A 23362-nucleotide genomic window follows, 5' to 3' on the forward strand; every position below is an offset into this window, starting at 1 on the left:
GGTCCCCAGTTCAATTCCGCTGAAGGACACATGCCTGGGTTTCAGGCCCAATCCCCAGTAGGGGCATGCAGGAGGTAGCAGATCAATGATTCTCTCTCATCATTAATGTTTCTATCTCTCTCTCCCTCTCTGAAAAAGGTGACCTATACATGAGCCTCTCCCTATGTGATTATTTAATAACTTAAAAAATTAGCATAATCAATGCCAAAGTCATCTTTTTTGTTTTAATCCTCACCCGAGAATATTTTTCCATTGATCTTTTAGAGAGAATGGAAGAGAGAGGGAAAGACAGAGAGAAACATCAATGTGAGTGAGAGAAACACATTGATTGGTCACCTCCTGCACATGCCCTGACCAGGGCCCTGGCCAGGGAGGAGCCTGCAACCAAGGTTCGTGCCCCCCGACCGGAATTGAACCCAGGACCCTTGGTCTGCAGGCCAACGCTCTATCCACTGAGCCAAATCAGCTAGGGCCAAAGTCATCTTAAAAGTAAACAAACTTGCTAACATTTTCCCTGAATCTCACATATATGAGCTGTTCAACAAAAGTAGAGAAAGCCTGAGGGAGAAAACCAAGATGGCGGCATAGGTAAACACTAGAAATTGCTGCCTCGCACAACCACTTCAAAAAAACAACTAAAAGACAAAACGGACATCATCCAGAACCACAGGAAGGCTGGCTGAGTGGAAATTCTACAACTACAAGGAAAGAGAAAAGCACACTGAGACTCAGAGGAGGTGCGGAAGTAAAGTGCAAAGGTACGGAGGCGCACGCGGAAAGGGCTGGCAACTGAGGACACGGCTGTCTTTTTCAATCGGGAGGGAGACACAAGCTCCCGACGGCTCTGAACGCCAGTTCCGGGCGAGTCTCTGGGGACCCAAACTCATACTGTCTGGCATCGGGCAGAACTCGAGGGCGGCTTTCTCTCAGAGGTGCGTGCAGCGATTGCCGCGGAACAGTGAGACCCGGGTCCACTTACGGCAGGACTGAGGATCAGCCATAGCTGTTTGCTCCACCCTGTTGATTCCCTGAGACCCCGCCCCACCCAAGCTGTGCACAGAGGCTTTTGCATATGAATGCCCTGGCCCTTTGCAATCTAAAATTACCTAACAAACTGCAGCTGGGTCAGAGAGACCCAGAACGTCCAAAAAGAAGGCCCAAGGTCCCACAGCAGCTTGCATTGCTTCACAGCTGGGCCTCATCTAGGCACCTCCAAACCCCAAACAAAGAAAAGGAATCTGCAGATCTCTCCGTAGCCCTTGCTGGGTAGCCTCAGGCAGAAGCTAAATTAGCACTTCCTTAGAGATCCAAGAGCCAGTGTACCCAGTGGTCAGAGTGGACCATCCAGATTACAACCCCTCAGATCCATAAGGGACACACCCAGAGGGCAGGCTCAGTGAGCACCAAAGCCCCACTGAAGCAAGTCTTGCCCCATAAGGGTGTCTCCAGCACAGAAGTTCTCCCACCATAACCACAGCTGATTCTCACAGCCAATTGGCCTGGAGGTCAATTCCTCCCAGTGATACCTACAACAATCAAGGCTTAACTACAACAAATCAGTCTTGTTGTAGTTAAGCCTTGGTAGAGCCCACAAAGGGATGTACCAAGAGTGTCCACCTCAGTCACTGGGGAGGCTGAGCCACTGGGCCCTATAGGACACCTAGCACACAAAGCCACTCTACCAACACAGGGAAGCAGCCAAAATGCGGAGACAAAGAAACAGGTCACAAATGACAGAAATGGAGGAAAGCAAACTACTGGATATAGAGTTCAAAACCACACTTAACAGATTTTTCAAGAATTTTCTAGAAACCGCCGATAAATTTAGTGAGACCCTCGAGGATATGAAAAAGGACCAACTAGAAATTAAGCATACACTGACTGAAATAAAAAATATTATACAGAGACCCAACAGCAGACTAGAGGATCCCAAGAATCAAGTCAAAGATTTGAAATAAGAAGAAGCAAAAAGCACCCAACCGGAAAAACAAAAAGGAAAAAGAATCCAAAAATATGAAGATAGTGTAAGGAGCCTCTGGGACAACTTCAAGTATACCAACATCAGAATTATAGGGGTGCCAGAAGAAGAGAGAGAGCAAGATATTGAAAACCTATTTGAAGAAATAATGACAGAAAACTTCCCCTACCTGGTGAAAGAAATAGACTTACAAGTCCAGGATGCGCAGAGAACCCCAAACAAAAGGAATCCAAAGAGGACCACACCAAGACACATCATAATTAAAATGCCAAGAGCAAAAGACAAGGAGAGAGTCTTAAAAGCAGCAAGAGAAAAACAGTTAGTTACCTACAAGGGAGTACCCATATGACTGTCAGCTGATTTCTCAACAGAAACCATGCAGGCCAGAAGAGACTGGCAAGAAATATTCAAAATGATGAATAGCAAGAACCTACAACCAAGATTACTTTACCCAGCAAAGCTATCATTCAGAATTGAAGGTCAGATAAAGAGCTTCACAGATAAGAAAAAGCTAAAGGAGTTCATCACCACCAAACCAGTATTATATGAAATTCTGAAAGGTATCCTTTAAGAAGATAATTTGATGAACAGAATAAACTGGTGAATATAATAGAATCAGGGACATAGAAAGGGAGTGGTCTGACAATTCTCAGGGGGGAAGGGGTGTGGAGGGTGCGGGAAGAGACTGGACAAAAATCATACACCTATGGATGAGGACAGTGGCAGGAGTAAGGGAAAGAAGGTGGTGTGGGAACTGGGTGGAGGGGAGCTATGGGGGGGAAAAAGAGGAACAACTGTAATAATCTGTGATTCAAGATTTAATCTGTGAACAGTAAAGATTTAATTTAAAAAAAAAAAGTAGAGAAAGTCCAACAGTCATCCTGATTTACCAGGGGGCAATGAAGCCCCTCCCCTTCCCTAGAAGTAGATAAACGGCCATCTATGAAGGTAGCCTTCCTCCCTACAAAGGTAACCAATGTCAGGCTGCTGCTCCACTTAAAATCCTATCCTATATAATGAAAGGCTAATATGCTAACTGTCCAGTCATCCATTCAACCAATCAAAGCATAATATGCTAATGATATGCCAAGGCCACTCAACCACTTGCTATGACATGCACTGACCACCAGGGGGCAAACAGTCAACTGGTAGGTTAGCTTGCTTCTGGGGTCCAGCAGATCAGGCCTGGGAAAGACAGGCCGGACACACCCTGGAGCCCTCCGGCTGTCCCTCCCCAGCTGGCCAACCTCCCCCGTCCCTCCCCAGCCCCAATCGTGCACTGGTGGGGTCCCTCAGCCTGGCCTGCACCTTCTCGAAATCTGGGACCCCTTGGGGGATGTTGGAGAGCCAGTTTCGGCCCATCCTGCAGGCCAGGCCGAGGGACTGTAGTGTAATATAAAGCACCCGTGGCGGTGTCAGACCTGTGCGGAATGTTTGGTCTATACTCCCTGAGATCACCCTGCCCCTGGGTGACAGAGCATGGGCTGCAGCAGACCACACTCACACTAGCAACTTGTTCAGCCCAAGAGAGATCTCGCAGCGATTCAAACCTGCAGACACCTGGTGTAGAGAGCTGTTTCGTTTTCTCTAGTCAGGATTAATCAAGAGGCTAGTACACTGCATTCACGCCAAGAATTTCCACTGACACCTCCCCTCGCCAACCGGGCAAGATAGAGCCCTTCAACGGGCAGCCCCTCCACGGCACCTCATCACCCCTTGAAAAGCTTGTGGGGGACCCATGGGCCTTCGTCCTGGTGCCTGAAGCACAATCACGTGCAGTACACGTATGAGGGAGACAGCTGGAGGCACCTCACATCAAAATGGGATCTTCAGGGTCATGGCTCAGAAATCCACCTTTCCTTCGGTAGAAAAGCAGCATGCGTGACTTTAGTTTTCCTTTCTTAATGTTTATTGTTGAAAGTGTTACATATGTCCCCTCCTTCCCCCGCCTGGCCTCTTCTAGCCTACCCCCACCGTTTTCTTTTACAGTCAATTTTTCAAGATTTAATATTCTACTGAGAACAAATTCCACTTTGGATTACAAACTAACTTTCCTTCAAAGTATAGAGTAAAAAACACTTTACCCTATAAAGTGTTCTGGATCCCGCCTGGTCCAGATCCCACCTGCTGTGACAGCCGTTCCAGCTCTGTGCCTGCCTGCGGGGACCCGTGCCTGCTTTCCACAGGCTGAAGGGAACTTGCGAGCTGGAGGCACCTTTGAACTGCAGAATGGAGCTGCATCTTAGGAGATTAGGCTCCGAGTTACCATCAAGTAGGTGAAAATGGCACAGATTCCAAATCAACCTAGAAAAGCACCTCAGGAAAACTGCCCACTGGAGACCAACAACAAATTCATCTCATAGGCTCAAAGCCAGTTTTCCCCCACTGTTCAGTAACCCCTCCCGAGCTGGCGAGCACTCAGAGTTGTTGGGTTGTGTACAGAAGTCATGTTCAATTTACAACCTGGGAACAATGCTTAACACAGTCATATTTTCACACTGGGAATCAAAGTAACACCCATCTCTCGCTTCCTCCAGCACAAGTATGAGAGTGATGACCATGACCCTCCGTCCAGCTTAGTCCTGGGGAGTTCCAGTGTACCCCTGTCCACCCGGCATAATGTGTAATAGGCCCCTGTTCCCTCTTAAAAGTAGTCTGGACTAGCCTACTACCAATGAACTCACTCCCACACCCTGTAGTCAACTCGCAACAAATCTGGGCTGGGCTGTGACTCATGTTAACCAAGGAAATGTCAGAGAGATAATGTGCCAGTTCTGGGCCTACACTGTGAAAGGACTAGCAATCCTGCTTCCTCCTGCTTGGAATGCTTGCTTTGGGGAGCCCTGAGCCACTGTGTGAGGACTCTAACTCCCCAGTGGAGACCGCTCCCACCGGAAGAGACTAGGCCCTGAGGCTACAGGGGGAGAAACAGGCCCAGCTGCCCAGCATCTCAGTGCAGCCCCCAGATGACACCTCCAGACCACAGCCAATGACTCACAGAAAGCCCAGCGGAATGGCTCTCCAGCTGAACAAGAAACATGGAATAACAGTTGTCATTTTAAGACATGAAACCCAAGTGCTTTGCTACACTTTCCTCTGTGAGCGAAAGGGCTCCTGTAACTTCATGGGAGAGCTCAGAGGTGGTGGGGTTGGTGGAGAACTTGTCACAAAGGGCAAGTCCTCTGCAGTGGCCATCCCCACACTCTCTAACCTTCTGGACAAAGAACGGGCCTCGGTCCGCCGCAGGCACCTACCAGGTCTGACCTAGGAAGACATGCGGAGGCTACCGCTGAGCAAGACTTGTGGTTTAGTTATTTTTGCACTGATTTTAAACAGGATTCCTCACTTTGAGAGGTTGCTTTGTATTGAGGATATGCTAGGCAGCCGCTTTAAGTATTTAACACTATTATATGGGGTTAAACAGCCTGCCCAAAACTCCTACGTTCCTGCATGACACAAAACAGATGACCTCTCTATAGCTAGGTGGCATATCAGGTAAAAATAGTCAAGAGTATAGGATCAAGATCAAGTTATCCCAAGTTGGGTTCTGCCACTTACCAACTGAGACCTCAGACAAGTTGTTTAAGCTCTCTAAATCTCAGTTTCACAGTTTGTACAATGGGGATGATGCCTCTTGTGTTGTAGGATTGTTATGAGGATTAAATAAGATCATCTTTGTAAAGCTCTTCAGCACAGAGCAGGTACATATACATACATACACACACACACACACACACGGAGCCAGAAGGAAAGGAGGTGAGGTGGCTGACAAGGCACCTTCAGAACTATAAAACGCCTATCTATAAAAAACATATAACAGGCATCTGTAAGCCAATAAAGGTATTCACTGATGAGAATTGCAGGCTAGAAACCTATAGTTTATAAACTCCATGGGAAGAGTTCCTGTCCATGTTTTTAAACAATCAGAAAGTTGTTACTGAGAGACACATTGTCACCAGGCACTATTCTGGAAGCTGGGGTATAAAAGGCAACAAAATTAAAAGCCCTCACCTCACAGAGCTTACCTTCTAGCTGGAGAAGTTAAACAAGATCAATAAGGAAGTATGTTGGCTAATGATAAGAGTCAGTGAGAAAAAAAATGAAGTGAGGAAAGGAACAGGAACACCAGGGATGCAGCTGAAATTTTTAGATAGATTGACCCTAAAAATCCTCACTGTGCACGTGACATTTCACCGCCGAGGGAGAGAAGACAGACGGTGAGCCGGTGTAAGGAGAGGAGCACAGAACAAGCACTGCAGGCAGAAAAGGGCATCTCCCTGGTCAAGACCAGCAAGCAGATCCCTGTGACGCGAGTGGAAACGGGGAGGCGGCTGGAGCTGAGGTCAGGGGTCACAGGGACCAGATCTTGCTGAATGAAATGCATTTTGTTCGAGATGTCACAGGAAGACAGGGCTTTGTGATGGTATGCGTCAACATGACCAAGTCACACAGCGTGACAGTGTGCCGAGATCCGGTCAAATACCCTGAGTGCTTCTGTGCGATGTTTCTGGGTGAGATTAACATTTGAATTGGGAGACCGAGTAAAATAAATTGCCCCCCATCATGTGGGTGGCCCCCATCCAATCGGCTGGAACAGGGCACCTCCTAGTCCACGGGCCTTTGGCCATGGACTAGCACAGGGGTGGGCAAACTTTTTGACTCGAGGGCCACAATGGGTTCTTAAACTGGACCGGAGGGCTGGAACAAAAGCATGGATGGAGTGTTTGTGTGAACTAATATAAATTGAAAGTAAACATCATTACATAAAAGGGTATGGTCTTTTTTTTTTTTTTTTAGTTTTATTCATTTCAAACGGGCCAGATCCAGCCCGCGGGCCGTAGTTTGCCCATGACTGGACTAGCATCACACCATCACCTCTTGGCATCTCCAGCTTACTGCCTGCACGTCTTGGGACTGCTCAGCCTCCAATCACATGAGCCAAACCTCCTATAATATATGCACATGTATGTGTGTGTTATGTGTATATGGATGTATATCAGTTCTGTTCCCCTGGAGAACTGTGTCTAGCCAGTTCTCAGGAGGAGTGACTTACTGGGTCTCTTGGGGTAAATAGGTCGAGTAAGGTGAGGACTTCCAGCTGACCACTGGTTTAGCAATATGGAGGTCACTGGTGACCTTATGAAAGATTCCGGAGAAGCAGGGGGAAAGCCTGAGGGGCATGTGTTCAAGAGAGAAAAGAAATAGAAAGCAGGATATAGACAGTTACCAAGAGGGATTTTTAAAACAAGGGAGAAATAACAGCCTATTTGTATGGTGTTGAGAATACAACAGAGAAGAAAAGTTCAATGAGACAAATAAAGGGTGAAAGAGTGATATCTTCGAGTAGACAGAAGGCAACAGGGTCTAATGCGCATGCAGAGTCGGCCTCAGCTGGAAGCATAAACAGCTACAGGAGATCAGGCAGAGGATTAGGCACAGAAGTGGAGGGGGCGCAGAGGTGGGAAGGGGGCGCGGAGGTGGGAAGGGGGCGTGGATGGCAGCGGGAGCCTGTGGAAGTTTCCTCCCAATTGCTGCCATGTCCCCCAGTGAAATAAAGGATGTGGAGAGAAGAACTGAAGGTTTAAGTGAGATATTTAAATGCTGTCAAGGTGAATAAGTGCAGCAGTGAAACAGAATGTGGTAGATGGGCTGCCTGACTTTGGTGATCACCACTTCACAGTCAGCATGGTTTCTCCAGCCACAGTCAGCTGTACACACGCCAGTCGAGGCAAAGACTAAGCAAAGGCTGGATTAACAGGCTGTAACAGATGCAGTCCATGCACCTCCCCCAGATCCACTCAACTTGCCTGCTGCTCTGCTGCCCAGCTGGAGCAGCCCCCCAAGGCCTAGCAAAAGCTCACGAGCCCGCATGATCATAAGCCCAGCCCACCACATGTGCCTCCTCTCCTGTGCCACCAGCTGTCTCGGGCTCCCCCAGGGGAGAAGGCTGGGCTCTGGTGGCCTTCCTTGTGCCCACTATGGCAGAAGCCACAGCAGCTCCAATGCTCAAATTCAGCTGCTTCTCCAGCAGCTGCCTAGAGAGGCCAAGTGACAAACCCCAAAGCACAGAAAAGTTAAGACTGTGGGCACCTTTGACCCTTAAGCGACAAGAAGTGGGAAGGAACCAACAAATTTCTCAGCTGTCCCCCTCACATACCTACCCCGGGAGTGTCCTGGAATTCTTATATGCTGCTAGTAGGAATGTACAATTTGGGAGTTTATAGCTTCTTAAAAAATTAAGCATACAACTACTATATGATTCCATTCCTGAGTATTTACTCAAGAGAAAAGGAAATGTATGGTCACGCAGATTGTACAGAGATATTCATAGCAGCTTTATTTGTTGTAACCAGACAATAGAAATAACCCTAATATCCAACAAGAGGTAAATGAATAAAAAAAATTCTGGTGTACCCATACATTGTAACACTCTGCTCAGCAACAAAAAGGGAAAATCAATTGATACATGTACAGTGAAGGGAGTCTCAAAATAACTATACTAAATGAAAGAAGCCAGACAAGTAGTACATAATTTAAGATTCCATTTATATAAAGCTCTAGAGACAACGCAAACTAATCTATAGCGAGAGGAAGCAGATAGATCAGTGGCTGCTTGGGAGGAGCATATAGGAGGAATTACAAGAGGACACGAGAAAACTTTTGGGAGTGATGGATATATTCAGTATTTTATAGTGATAATTTCACAGGTGTCAAAACTAATCTTCTATAACAATAAAAGTATAATATGCTAATTAGACCAGATGTCCTTCCTGATGACCTTCCGGACAAAGCCGGGGCTATGAGGGAAGCCTGGGTCCTGGGTGCCTGCCGGCGGCCAGAGAGAAGCTTGTGCCGGCAGCTGGGGGAAGGAAGGCCTACTCTTGCACGAATTTCATGCATTGGGCCTCTAGTCAAACTATAAACTTTAAATATGACAGTCTATTGAATGTCAATTATACCTCAACAAAGCTTTCTTTTAATGCAACATATGAATCATGTTTGAATCCTGATCTAAACAAACCGACTATTTAAAAATAGCAGACTGGAGCCTGGCCAGCATAGTTCAGTGGTTAAGCATCAACCTATGAACCGGGAGGTCACATTCGATACCGGTCGGGGCACATGCCCAGTTTGCGGGCTCGTTCCTGAGTAAGGGGTGTGCCGGAGGCAGCCAATCCATGATTCTCTCTCATCACTGATGTTTCTCTCTGCCTCTCCCTTCCTCTCTCTTACATCAATATAAATATATTTAAAACATTTTTTTAAATTAAAAAAAAGTTCACTGGAGTATTAATTACACTAGGGCAGAGGTCGGCAAACCGTGGCTCGCGAGCCACATGCGGCTCTTTGGCCCCTTGAGTGTGGCTCTTCCACAAAATACCACGTGCGGGCACACACGTACAGTGCAATTGAAACTTCGTGGCCCATGCGCAGAAGTCGGTTTTCGGCCTGGGCAAGTCTATTTTGAAGAAGTGGTATTAGAAGAAGTGGGGGGTGGACACAGAGAGAGGATGAACGGAAGGAGATGGACGGAACAAGTGTGCAAGACGAGTGTGGATGGGAGAGGTGGAAGGGGTCGACCTCAGCAAACGTACCTCAATCAGATTGAGGACGTTTTTAGCAAAGGCCAGCTTAGGGGTCCCCTAATTAAGTTAATAACAATGTACCTACCTATATAGTTTAAGTTTAAAAAATTTGGCTCTCAAAAGAAATTTCAATCGTTGTACTGTTGCTATTTGGCTCTGCTGACTAATGAGTTTGCCGACCACTGGGCTAGGGGATAAATATTAACTTTATTTTATGGAGCGCTTCACGAATATGCATGTCATCCTTGCCAGGGGCCATGCTAATCTTCTCTGCACCATTCCAATTTTAATGTACATGCTGCCAAAGCGAGCACAATATTACTTTTATTTAACTGTGATGTTTGTGCTTAGATTTTTTGTTAATGTTCATTTTTATATAAGACTTTATTTTTTAGAGCAATTTCAGGTTTATAGCAAAATCGAGTAAGGCAGAAAGATTTCCCATATATCCTCTGCCCCCAGACATGGACAGTCTCACTCATTACCAACACCCCTCACCAGAATGCAACATTTCCCACAAATGAGGAACCTACACTGATACATCATAATCACACAAAGCCTACAGCATACAGTAGCATTCACTTTTGGTGTTGTACATGCTATGGGTTTGGACAAATAAATAATGCCATGTATCCCATCACTATAGCATCCATCCATCATACAGAGTATTTTCACTGCCCTGAAATTCCTCTGTGCTCCACCCATACATCCCTCCCTCCTACTCTAAACCCTGGCAACCACTGATCTTTTCACTGCCCACATAGTTTTGCCTTTTTCAGAATGTCATATAGCTGGAATCATACAGTATGTAGCTAGATTGTTAAGTTGTATACTTAGAGATGGATAGGTAGGTATCAAGATAATCCTCGAGAAGGTAACATCTGAGCAAAGATTTGAAAGAAGTGAAGGAGATAGTCAGAAAAGTAATGCAAGACCAGGCCTGCAGGGGAGGACAGTTGTGGGGGACCAGCCCTGCAAGGCTGGCAGGGGAGGGCAGTTAGGGGCAACCAGGCCGGCAGGGGAGGGCAGTTGGGGGTGACCAGGCTGGCAGGGGAGGGCAGTTGGAGGAGACCGGGCTAGCAGGGTAGGGCAGTTGGGGGCGATTGGGCCAGCAGGGGAGGGCAGTTGGGGGCAACTGTGCCAGCAGGGGAGCAGTTAGGCATCGATCAGGCTGGCAGGGGAGTGGTTAGGGGGTGATCAGGCTGGCAGGCAAAAGCAGTTAGGGGCAATCAGGCAGGCAAGCGGTTGGGAGCCAGCAGTCCCGGATTGTGAGAGGGATGTCCGACTGCTGGTTTAGGCCTGATCCCCCGAGGGGTCCCAGACTGGAGAGGGTGCATGAGTTTTGTGCACCGGGCCTCTAGTATCCTGTAACAGGAAAATCTGTGTTCTTAAATCACCAGCAGTATACGCAGTCCACCATTTCCTCACATGAGTTCCTAAAAACACGTACAAAACTGGAATATGTTGCCTGGCCAGCATGGCTCAGGGACTGAGCAGCTACCTATGAACCAGGAGGCTGAGGTTCAATTCCAGGTCAGGGCACATGCCCGGGGGGGGGGGGGGGGGGGGGGGAGCCAGTCAATGCTTCTCTCTTCTCGCTGATGTTTTTGTTCCTCTCTCCCTCTCCCTTTCTCTCTCTGAAATCAATAATATTTTTTTAAAAAGCAAGGCAACAGACATGTATTAAGGGTAATTATGTTCCTGAAAAGCTAAAAACTGTAAAACAATTACATCGCGTCTTGCTTTTCCAGGGTATAGTTCCAATTTCATACACGTTCTTAAACTGCTTTTTTTTCCCTTCACAATTAAACAGTCAACCAACAAATGTGTCCAACAGAGGTAGGAACAGCATGCTTTTAGAATGTTGAATTAATCATTGTTAGCTCCGTCTCAACTGCATTAAAGTCTGTAGAACCTACACTTCCCTTTGCCACTGCCACTTGCTCTTAATAAGGCAGAAAAGTGTCATTTTAAAATTTTTTACATCAATAAGACTCTTACTTTAAAAATTATCTAGAAACTCAACAGGCTAGACTAAATAAAAGCTCAGCTATTCTAGTTTACACCTGCTTTAGCAGGGTAAGGGGCCTGCATCCCCACCCCTTACCTCTCAGCTCTGCTGACAGTGGTGTGCAAAAAACGGCAACGCCATGGAAACGGACCTGTTGCTAAGCAAGCAGAACACCAAGCAAGGCTCAAAACCATAGTCCACCAGTTGATACATAAAACTCTGACTCAGTCTAGAGCATCAATATATGGCATATAAAAAGCGCCAGATGTTCAAAAATAAAAAGGCATCTAGCTGAAAATGACTAGAAAATAACAGAAATTTCTATAAGAAATACTTCAACAGGAAATACATACACATTCAAACACACAAATACTCATTTTACTACACTGCAGCAAGATGGAGGTCCAAGGCAGTCCAAGAACGAAACATTTCCATTAAATTACACTTTTCGCAGAAGTACATTAATTAGAAGTAATAATTTTTAAATAATTTACTTTTTAAAGAATAGTTAATTAATTTTTTAAATACTATCCTCCTTTGGAAAATTCTAGGCTAAAATTATCAGATTTCAATGAGTGGGGTAGATCAGACTGAGCACTGCATCACAAATACTGAAATGATCAGTGGCTATATAAAAACATAAAATGTGCCCTAGCCGGTTTGGCTCAGTGGATAGTGTCGGCCTGTGAACTGAAAGGTCCCAGGTTCGATTCAGGTCAAGGGCACATGCCCGGGTTGTGGATCCACAGTGGGGGGCTTGTAGGAGGCAGCCGGTAAATGATTCTCTCTCATCATTGATGTTTCTATCTCTCTCTCCCTCTTCCTTCCTCTCTGAAATCAATAAAAATATATTTTTAAAAAAAACACATAAAATGTGAGCCTTAGCTGGAGTGGTTCAGTGGTTAGAGCATCACCCCAGGAACCGAAGGGTCGAGGATTCGATTACAGATCAAGGGCATGTACATGGGTTGCAGGCTCAATCCCCAGCCCCAGGTGGTATGCATGAGGGAAGCAACCAGTCAATGTGTCTCTCCCCTTCTCTCTTCTTCTCTCTTTCCCCCTCCACCCCCCTCACTTCCACTCCCTCTAAAAAAAGGAAAAAATATTCTCGAGTGAGAATTAACAACAAAAAAAGCTTGGGACCTGGCTGGCTCAGTTGGCTGAGTGTCATCCCATATACGAAAGGTTGCCGGTTCAATTACCGGGCAGGGCACATACCCGGGTTACAGGTTCAATCCTGATGGGGCATGGGAGGCAGTCAATCGATGTTTCTCTCTCACATCTATGTTTCTCTCTCTGCCTTCCTCTCTCTCTAAAATCAATAAAAACATATCCTTGGGTGAGGATAAAAAAACAAAAAACTTAAAACAAACCTTGGTATTCTAGTTTCAAAAAGCATTATTATTCTATTTACAGAATGTCCCCGTGAACATACAACCCACATTTGAGAAACTTAAAAGACGTAACAACTTTAAGGAAAAACAAATAGGTTAGAGGTAACATAAATACATATCACACCTACATCCATTCTGAAGACTCTGACCTCCTCACCGACTTCCTCTACTCTTTACCCTCCACAGCATTTACACTTGTGAATCTCTTGTTCATATAATTCTTTTTTGTCATCTGCTTCTCAGAGGATACAAACGAATGATCACAGGAATAACATCAATCACCTTCAAAGCAGGAAGGAGAGAGTGAAGGAATCAGCTTCAGCTGCACTTGAAGCAAATATGGCCAAATAGTAAGTGTTTCATCACATTGGTGGCCACAGAACTGTATGTGTTATTTTCTGTTCTATTTGAACATTTTTTAAATATTTTTTTATGGTCCTAACCGGTTTGGCTCATTGGATAGAGCCTCGGCCTGCATACTGGGGGGTCCCGGGTTCGATTCTGGTTAACAGCATGTACCTTGGTTTCGGGCACATCCCCAGTAGGGGGTGTGCCGGAGGCAGCTGATCGATGTTTCTCTCTCATCGATGTTTCTAACTCTCTATCCCTCTCCCTTCCTTTCTGTAAAAAAATCAATAAAATATATTTTTTTTAAATATTTTTTTATGGATTTCAGAGAGGATGGGATAGGGAAAGATAGAAACATAATGATGTGAGAGAATCATTGGTCAGCTGCTGCCTGCATCAATGTGCCTCTCTCACATCGATGTTTCACTCTCTGTCTCTCTCTCCCCCCTTCCTCCCTCCCTCCCACTTGCTCTAAAAATCAATGGAAAAAAATCCCTGGGTAAGAATGAACCAATAAGTAAATAAATAAATTTATGAACACATATTATTGTTCCCAATTACTGCTCCCAGTACCAAGGCTCTGAAACATCTAGCAATGAAAGATTAAAGTTTGCCCTCATCATGGCCTCAAGTCTCCCTTGAAATATTTTTAATACTTAGATACTGAAAGATAGACATACAAGTCACTTTATCCCTCTAGGTCTCATTTTCCATGTCTAGAGCTCAAGAAGGTTGGATTATATGGACATTATAATTTTCTCTCTCAATACTTTGAGGAGAGGAATCGAGAAATTTCAGAGTTGGGTCTGGCGTGCAATTTTTATTAAGATCCACACATTTAAAGAAATTGACTAATTTGAAAAAGTAGTTTTAGGGTTTTAATAACTTTAATGTTATTTTATGTTATTTTAAAAATATTTATTTCTCTCAAACATTTTAGCAAAACACTTGCCACCTTACACCAACTTTAAAATATTATGCATAAAAGTCAACCAGAGATTTAGCTTCTAGAACACAAAACAAAATTGATATATTGCAATTTTGCCCCTCCCTATCATTTCTAGGATCACAATATTTTCCACAATTGCTATTTAGCGCTGCAAGAATTAAGTCAGTCCAAATCATGAAGTCAGCATTCGATTCATAATCCCTACCTTCCTCAGACTTTTACTGTGCTGCTAGAGTAGCTCTCACCAGAAAGTGATTTCAAGTTCTCTATTGTTTTGGTTTGTTTTTAATTTATTTTAGAGAGAAACAGAAGGACAGACATGATTTCTCTGTTTTGAATATAAACACTAATGTATTACACACTCCATAGCAAGCATCATTGTTTTCCATTAGAATTAGGGAACAAAAGAGAAACCTTATTTCTTAGAAAATGAGTAAGAGTAAGCCTAAATTTCTTCAGTACAAATGACCCTTAACATTGCTTTTATTTCTTTATTATTAAATACTAGAGTCCCGGTGCACAAATTTGTGCACAACCGGGGGAGGGTCCGAGGACGGCTGGCTGGCTGGCCCCACCCGCTGGTGGAATGGACAATTTGCATATCAGCCTTTTATTATATAGGGTATTTTTATTGATTTTAGAGAGGAAGGGAGAGGGAGAGAGAGACAGAAGCATCAATGATGAGAGAGAATCACTTATCGGCTACCTCCTGCTCAACCCACAACCCAGGCATGTGCCCTAACCAGGAATTGAACTGGTGACCTCTTGGTTCCTAGATCCACGGCCAACCTCTGAACCACACCGGTTGGGCCCAGCTAACCTTCTAATCACAGTCATCACCCGTGGAGGAGAAGGTTGTTATAGAACGTGCCTCGAAAGCATTAACTCTCAAAGACAAGTTTAAAGAAAAAACTCCCTAGCTCACAGCCTACCTAATGTGTACTTCCCCTGACCCAGGGATGGATTCAAGGTTTCTTTTTTTCATCTAGAACAGCGGTTCTCAACCTGTGGGTCGTGACCCCTTTGGGGGTCAAATGACCCTTTCACATGGGTCGCCTAAGACCATCGGAAAACATATATATAATCACGTATTGTTTTTGTGATTAATCACTGTGCTTTAATTATGTTCAATTTGTAATAATGAAAATACATCCTGCATATCAGATATTTACATTACGATTCATAACAGTAGCAAAATTGCAGTTATGAAGTAGCAATGAAAATAATTTTATGGTTGGGTCACAACATGAGGAACTGTATTAAAGGGTCGGGGCATTAGGAAGGTTGAGAACCACTGGTCTAGAAACTTGATCTGAAATTTAAAAAAAAAAGGGGGGGGGCGGGGAGAAGCCCTGGCCCAGGAGCTCAGTTGGTTAGGGCACTGTCCCAATATGCCAAGATTGCAGTTTGATCCTGTCAGGTCACATACAAGAATCAACAAATGGCCCTGTCTGGTGGGGCTCAGTGGTTAGAGCAGGGGTGGGCAAACTTTTTGACTCAAGGGCCACAATGGGTTCTTAAACTGGACCAGAGGGCCGGAACAAAAGCATGGATGGAGTGTTTGTGTGAACTAATATAAATTCAAAGTAAACATCATTACATAAAAGGGTACGGTCTTTTATTTTTTAGTTTTATTCATTTCAAACAGGCCGGATCCGGCCCGCGGGCCGTAGTTTGCCCACTGCTGGGTTAGAGCGTTGGCAGAATACCAAAGGTTCATGGGTTCGATTTCTGATACCTGGTCAAGGGCACATAAAGATTACAGGTTCGATCGTCAGCCCCAGTCAGGGTGTGTGCCGGAGGCAACCAATGGATGTGTGTCTCTATCTCTAACATCTAAGTTTCTCTCTCTCTCTCTCTACCCATCCCTTCCTCCTTTCCAGTCTCCTTAATTACCAATGGAAAACATATCCTCGGGTGAGGATTAACAACAGCAACAATAACAACAAAAAATGAAGTATCACACAGGTGGCAAGAGGCACTGGGCAGATCGGAGCGGGTTTCACAACTCTCAGCGTCCGAGCTCAGTCAGCTCTATGCTGCTTATGAAATAAACGTGAAATTAAAGGTGACTATACCTGACATAGCCACAGAGTGTTAGTGACGAAAGGACCTGATTCATCCATGAACCAGGAAACTGAGGCTTCTGCGAACAAAATGACCAACTCTACCTGCTATCACCTTCTTAATCACAGAGGCAGGGCACCCACTCTCCCCACGACCAGCTCCGGGTCTCCCTGCCACACCACTCAATGACGTGACCGCTCGCAGGATTCATCACCACCCTACTTCTCAGCTGGTGAAGACTGACTCACAAACCATTCACCGTAACTTATGAATTTTAGGATATCTATAAAACTGATTTTTACAATGAAACTAAAGCATAGAAAATAATGTGCTCAAAGAGGTACATAGAACCACCAATAAAAAGAAATGAAAAGCAGATCAAGATGCCCTATTCAGTAAGATTATTCCACAGTAAAGTGTAATACATTTTTTAATACCAGTCAACTCTGACGTGATAGTTGAGCCAATACAACCACAATTTTCAAATCTGATTAAATCTATTGGGTTCAATGTTCCAAATATGGGTTGCATGTTTAAAAGCCCACTACCACAAAAACATTTACCATTAACACTTCCTCTTCGGCAAGAGTCTTAATTTTACTATTAGTGAACTGTGATACTGAAAACCAACTCAGGTAGAAGGTGACAGTAACACATGCTTCAGAAACACAGCTTGAGTCAACCTGAAAGCCCTGTCCCTGCGCTCCGCCAGCGAGAAGACAACAAACAGAGAGGAGTAAAGACATGACCCACTATGCACGGGCTCCGAGCTCCTTCCCCCTCTGCACGCTCATTGGGAACATGCACATTTTTGTACAGAAAACACTACTCGCGTCAAAACAAACCCTGCTTTGCCAGGAGGAGATAACTAACCACGGGCGGGGTAGAGGAAGCAGGCCTCCCTTACCGACTCTATGATTACTAAACTAGCAGAAACGACAAATCAGCACATGCTAGGGCACTGGGAAGGGAAAGGAGGCCTAGACACCACGCCAGAAGAAAGCCTAAGTTAAAGGTACATAATGAACAACATAAACTGAGCAAAAATAGATCCAAAGACAGAGAAGCATCAAACAGACTGTCAAACCTCAGAGGGAAGGCGGGGGGGGGGGGGGGGGGGGGGGGGGGGGGGATCAACCAAAGGACTTATATGCCTGCATATAAGCATTACCAATGGACACAGACACTAGGGGAAGTGAGGGCATGTGCTTGGGGGTGGGGGTGGCCGGGGAGAGGTCAATGGGGGGGAAAAGAAACATATGTAATACTATATGTAATACTTTAAACAATAAAGTTTTTTTTTAAAGTCAATGTCAAAAAAAAGGTATAGGACTGCATTCTGTTTTGTTTTTATGTCGAACTGAGAAAACTTTTTCTGTCGTTGTAAACATAGATGCTTACAGGTTATGCCATAATCCACTGATTTAGTCTAGGTCTTGATTAGATCAGAAGAGCTGAATCCGCATGCCAGGGCTACTTCATTCACTACTTACAAGGGGTGACAGAAATGATCTTCCTTGGAATACTAGGGAATAACAGGTGGTCCTGGTTTCAACCATTTGCTTTTAAAGCTAAACACAGTCAAGTTGCGAGGCTGTGGAAAAATAAAGTCTGACTTCAAAAAATGAAATCAACTTCTTCCACTCACACATTCTACCACAGGAGGAAAAGGCTTTCTGGTGAGTTTCGCATTCACCTACCTGCTCAGGTTCTGACAGAGAGAAAGAGAGAAATGCATTCAAAACTCAGGCAGGGCCTGCCTGTGACTCAGTGGCTGAGGGCACCAATAGGTCACGGGTTGGATTCCCCTTCAGGGCACAGGCCTGGGTTGCAGGCTCCATCCCCAGTGTGTGTGTGTGAGGAGGCAGCCCATCCATGTTACTCACTGAGGTTTCTCCCTCTCCCTTCCTCTCTCTCTAAAAATAAGTAAAAACATTAAAAAAAAAAAAAAAGAATAGGCAGGGAGAAAGAGAAGATAGTAACAGTCACAATCTCAATCCACACTATTCCTCACTTGTGTGTGTGGGGGGGGGGGGGGGGCGCCTGTCTTAAGTCTATTCCAAAATGGAAGTCATCTCTCCCTTAGACTTTAAATTATAGGAGAACACACCTAAAAAAACTCACCAGGAAACAGTAAAGTCCCACAATTCTCAGCACTAGGTAGGACTGTGTCCCACTGCTCAGACTGGCACAGCAGGGTTTGACTTTATTTCATACCAGTTCGATGCCTTTCTAGATTAAAACACACACAGAGCACAGGAAACCTGGACATGTTCCTCCCAAGACCCAACCCCGTGGCCGTAGGCGACCTGGCAGAAGGTCTACAATGTTTTCCTTCTTGGGTGGCGGGTCTCGGGCACTCTGACGCGAGGACAGCTCAACACAGTCCTATTCCACTCGCTGTTTCACAGGAGAGCACACTCTAAGGTTAGGCTCCTGGCAACGCAGAGCTGGACACCAGCACCGGGAGGATGTCAGCGATCGGATCCCTGCGGAGGCCATCACGGCGGCCCCTGCCTCAGTCACATCAAACATTTTAAATAGAGCTTCCAAACTTAGGGCCAGAGTGCACCCCACACTGACCAACTCGCTAACAGCCGAGCTTCCCGCTCCGCGTATGAAAACAAAGATGGACTTGACCTACAAGATGCAGGTCGGGTCAGCTGTCACCCAGAAGCAGAGGCTTCCCCTGGCGGCCGCGCGGAGGGGAGGCGTGCCCAGGCCCCCGGCCCCCGTCACTCGCGTCCCGAGAAGCGACCAAAAAAGGCAGGCGTGGGGGAGGGGAAGGACCGAAGCGCCAGCCGGAGTTTAAAGGAGTGCACGCCCGGCCGGACTCCCTGCACCCAGGAGGCTCGCACCCAGGGACCCACATGTGGGCGCGTGTGGGGAAGGTCACCCATTTCCCGGCCCCCAGCAGCGCGCTCAGGGACCCCCGCGCGTCCCCACTTCAGAGGGCACCCCGAGTTGAGCACCTCAATCGCCGCCCAGGAGCGGCGGCCGTTTTCAAGGGCGACACCCGCGCAATTCTCGGCAGCCTGGTCCCCAGGAAAAGCCTGCGGGCGCCCATCTCCTCCGGGAAGCCGCCGGGAAGCCGGCGGGCGGCCGACACGGCGACCCTCCGCTCGGGGCTCCCGGGGGCCCCGGGCTTCCCTGGGGAGGGAGGGAGCGGTGACAGCAGCGCGTCCTTTCAAACAGTTCGAGGCCGGCCTCGCTCGGAGCGGCCAGAGCCTCCTGCGTTAAAACCCTCCATTCCTTTGTCTGGTGGGGTTTTCCTGGAACCACTACAGTGGCTCCCGCGGAGCAGCCGCGCGAAGGGAGTGCTCGGGCCTGGGGTGCGGGGTTTCTCGGGTGCAAATCGCAGGTCAGGCTCGAGTCCTGGCAGGTCCTAGTCTCCCACAGCCCCTCCCTTTCCAGAAAGGATGGGGGCGGGGGCGCACACCGGCCGACAGGTCCCGGGACTGCGGCAGGGGCCTCTCGGGGGCGCGGGGCGACCGCCGCAGGAGAGGCCGCGGGCAGCACGCGCCGGGGCGCCGGGGCGCCGGGTCCGGGTCCGGGTCCGGCCGGAGGGATGCTAACTCTCCGGCACGGCCACCCTCCCGCCGGCCGAGGCGCAGCCCGTCGGGACCCGGCACGGCCGGGGGCCCCCAGGCCAGGGCTGTCCGACCGGGCGGCCTCGGGCCTCGGGGACACGCGGGGGGCGGCCGGGCACCCACGCCGGGCGGGCTCCCCGCCCCGTCGCGCCTGCTGTTCCCCCCGCGGACGGCAGGGCGCACACACAAAAAGAAAGTTGTCCAAGGGCTCCCCGCCCCCTCGGGCTCCCGGCCGGCCCGGGCGCTACTCACCGGGGTCGAAGTCGGGCACGGCCGCCTGGTACTGGGGTCCCACCCGCATGCCGCCGCCACCTGCGGGGAAGCAGAGCACCGGGTGAGCGGGCGCGGGGCGGCGCGGGGCGGGCGCGGGCGCGGGCGCGGGCGCGGGGCGGCGGCACCTACCGTGCTCCTCGTCGCTGGACGAGCCCGAGCTGCCTTCCTCCCAGGAGTTGCTGCTGCTGTTGCCATTGGGCGCCGCCGCCGCCAAACTTTTATTCTGCCCATTATTGGGGGCGGCGGCCGAGGCGGCCGAGGAGGCGGCGGCGGCGGCGGCGGCGGCGGAGACTGCGGCGGCCGAGGCGGCCGAGGCGGGGGCGGTCGAGGCGGCGGCGCTGGCCGCGTTGTTCCTCCCTCTCCGCTTCCCTGACACCTCGGGGCCCTTCTCCACCATGGTCGGCATCAGCGGGGGCCCGGGCCGCGCGAGAGTGACGGGGACCCCGGCTCCTGAGGAGGGGGCGCCGGAACGGGACGGGGGGTTCGGCGGGCGCGGGGCCGGGCGGGCGCGGCGGGGGCTGGGGGCGGCCCAGGCGGGCGGAGCGCGGGGCCGCTTCAAGCCCCCAGCGCCGAGCCGAGCGCAACTTTCGCTCTCATCACCGCCCGCACTTCACTGGCTCCAACTACTCCGGGAGCAGCGGGCGGGAGGGAGGGGAGGGGCGGGGCCTGGCCGCGAGGGGAAGCCGCGCGCAGCCCAACCCGATGCGGGGCGGCTCCGCCCCCGCGCGCTCCCATTGGCTCTCGTGGGATTTGGACGGTGAGCAGCCTCGCGGTTGGCTCGGCGCACCCGTCTATCCCAGGAGCGGGGCGGGAGGAGGGGCGGGGCTCGGGCTTCCGTTGGTCAGGTTCGGTTGACGCGTATCGCCCGCTGTACGTGGTTTTGAGGTTTGCAATCTCTCTACGCCCCATGATCCTTCTCTCCCGGCACAGCGAGGAGTTGGCTGCCTCCCCGCCCCCTCCCGCTGCCGGGGTGCCCACCCCCTCCCCTGCGCGCACCCCCGGCGGCCTCGGCCCCCACAGCCCCCGAGGGGCCCCTCCGAGGGTCCCATCGGCTTCAAAAAGTAAAATATGGGCGACACGAGAACAGAAATTGAATGGCAGGTCGGGACTACTTTCCCCCTCGCGCGGAGGAGTACATGTCACAGTTTGAATGGGTCTATACAAAGAGGAAACTAATTGAAAGAAACTAATTGCGCCCCCACTTTCCCCCAGGGACTCGGGGGTGCAGCAGGACCTGGGCAGCCCTGGTGCAGAGGGCGGGGTTCCCAGGTGACCGTCTCCAGAGGGGAAGGCGGCGGTGCGGCAGCGCGCGGGGTGCGTCCTGCTCCCCGGAGGGGGAGGTGGGAAGTCACCGTAATTGCCCGAGTTGCGGGGCGCCCGCCGCGGCGGGACGGGAGGGTCCCCGCGGTCCCGACGCCGCTTAGAGACCCGCGCAGGGCCCGACCTGCCGCGGGGAGGGCGCACTTGCAGAAATGGGGAGGGGACCTGAGACAGGGCTGGGGGCCCGGATGGGTAAAGAGGAAGAAGCTATTTTCATCCCCAGCCCTGGCTCGGGGAGGGTCAACTTCCTCCCGGGCCAGAGCCACTTTTCCGGATCTGCTGCCGGCCTGTCTCCCCTCCACCCCGGGCCCCCGCGGGGGGCGAGCACGACCCCGCCCTGGACGTCCCTGCCCCGGAGACTGACCCCCGGCGGCCGGCCGGCCGGGCGACTTTAGAGCCGCATGGTCGGTGTCACCCCCACCCCCACCCACGGGCTGTTCGTCCATAATTAGCAAGCGAGAGAAGGTCTATAATTGAATTTTTTAGATGCAGCGACGGCTTATTTCTCTTTTAAGTTACTTCAAACCTGAGCTTAATATGGGGACAGTTTACACCAGCTCAGGTTATAAATAGCCACAGGGAGAAATCTGGAGTTTTATGGTTTTACAGCCCAAATAAATACTGTGAGTGTGCGCTTCTCTGTTTTTTGCAGCATGAACCATGATTATTAACGTCAGTGAAGTGGCCGCGTTCGTTTCTGCTTCAATGGCTTTTGAGATAAAGGGCTGGGAGCCCTCCCTTCCCCAGGAAGACCCCTGCCCCATCTAGTGCAGAGTCCCTGGCCCTGGTCTGCCCTTCCAGGGGGAGCCCTCTCCCTGGAGAGCCCCAGGCAGTGCCAGGGTGAGTCCCTGGCACACTCCCTGCCAGCTGGCCTGGGTGGGCGTAGACAGCAAAGCCAAGGGAGAGGCACGGAGGTGGCATTCCCCAGGGGCTGGGCTGCCTGGCTCAGGGCTGACTTATCTGGAAGTGAGCACGGCTTGAGAAATGGGGTTAAGAGCATGATGCTCAGTAGGTTTCTGTGAAGTTCTACCACTAAACTCTGAAAAGATTGGCCTACAAGGCCACAAAGGTAACCCTGAGTCAGGGTAGGAAGTCACCAGCCCCACCCACCAACTCCAAGCTTGGGGCTGCTTGGCGTCTGGATTAGACTGTGGGTGCATCACTGGGCTGTCCCACCATTCACATTTCTCAACAAATACTTATTAACACCTAACAGACCCTGTATTAGTCTGTCTGATTCCCAAGGCCACTTGGATACTACATTGGCCTTGAACCTCTCAGCTTCCCCATCAATGAATCGGAATCGGGTAATAGTACATACTTCCTGGCCTGGCGGATGTCTACAGTTCACCTCCCAGCTCCTCATTCCTTCCCCCCTGGGAAGCCCTCCAACGGCTCCTGCCCCGCCTATTGCCTGGGTGGGTGGGGGTGGGGAACACACAACCTTTCTGATTGTGTTTGTGATAAACTTCAAGCTGTCATAGTCAGCAGCTCACCATGTTTTTCAGTGACACTGCCACTCTCTGAGCCTAAGATTTCACACCTTCTCCCCCTCCGTCCACCCCTCACAGCCCCTTCTGCCCTCACACCCAGCCCCGGACCTCACCTCCCTCTTCAGTGAGAAAAACTGAAGCCATCACATAGTATCCCTCTCACCTTCCAGTCCCCAAACCGACACTTCTCCCTGCCAGGCACCCACCTGCCCCATGGGCTCTCCTACCCTAATCTTGATCACAGAAACACTCCCCCTGTTGCCCTCCCCTTTATGCTCCCCTGGGCGATCAGCCTCCGTCCACCTGGTCAGTATTTTCAAAAAAAAGTGAGGGGCCGTAACCGGTTTGGCTCA

At 49.3% G+C, this 23362-nt stretch overlaps 1 protein-coding gene and 1 non-coding gene across 7 annotated transcripts in view; both read right to left on the bottom strand.

The window, feature by feature from the left end:
• Nucleotides 1-20807, bottom strand: part of RCOR1 (REST corepressor 1) — a 111103-nt gene extending 90296 nt beyond the window's left edge. For 3 of the 6 annotated variants that reach the window (XM_036306345.1, XM_036306343.1, XM_036306346.1), the window contains exons 1-2: nt 20326-20802; nt 20176-20235 (exon numbers count right to left, since the gene is read on the bottom strand). In XM_036306345.1, the coding sequence (XP_036162238.1) occupies nt 20176-20235; nt 20326-20602 (337 nt within the window). In that variant the 5' untranslated portion in view covers nt 20603-20802. Of the gene's footprint in view, nt 1-20175; nt 20236-20325 lie in introns of all 6 variants that reach the window. The other 3 variants (XR_004967185.1, XR_004967184.1, XM_036306344.1) reach the window with 3 other exon arrangements.
• On the bottom strand, nt 9773-9878 carry LOC118655080. The gene has a single exon (XR_004967199.1). It is a non-coding gene; the product is annotated as a U6 spliceosomal RNA (small nuclear RNA).
• Nucleotides 20808-23362: the final 2555 nt, after the last annotated feature.

The sequence above is a fragment of the Myotis myotis genome, unplaced genomic scaffold (genome assembly GCF_014108235.1).
Source record: "Myotis myotis isolate mMyoMyo1 unplaced genomic scaffold, mMyoMyo1.p scaffold_m19_p_41, whole genome shotgun sequence".
In the NCBI taxonomy this organism is placed as follows: domain Eukaryota; kingdom Metazoa; phylum Chordata; class Mammalia; order Chiroptera; family Vespertilionidae; genus Myotis; species Myotis myotis.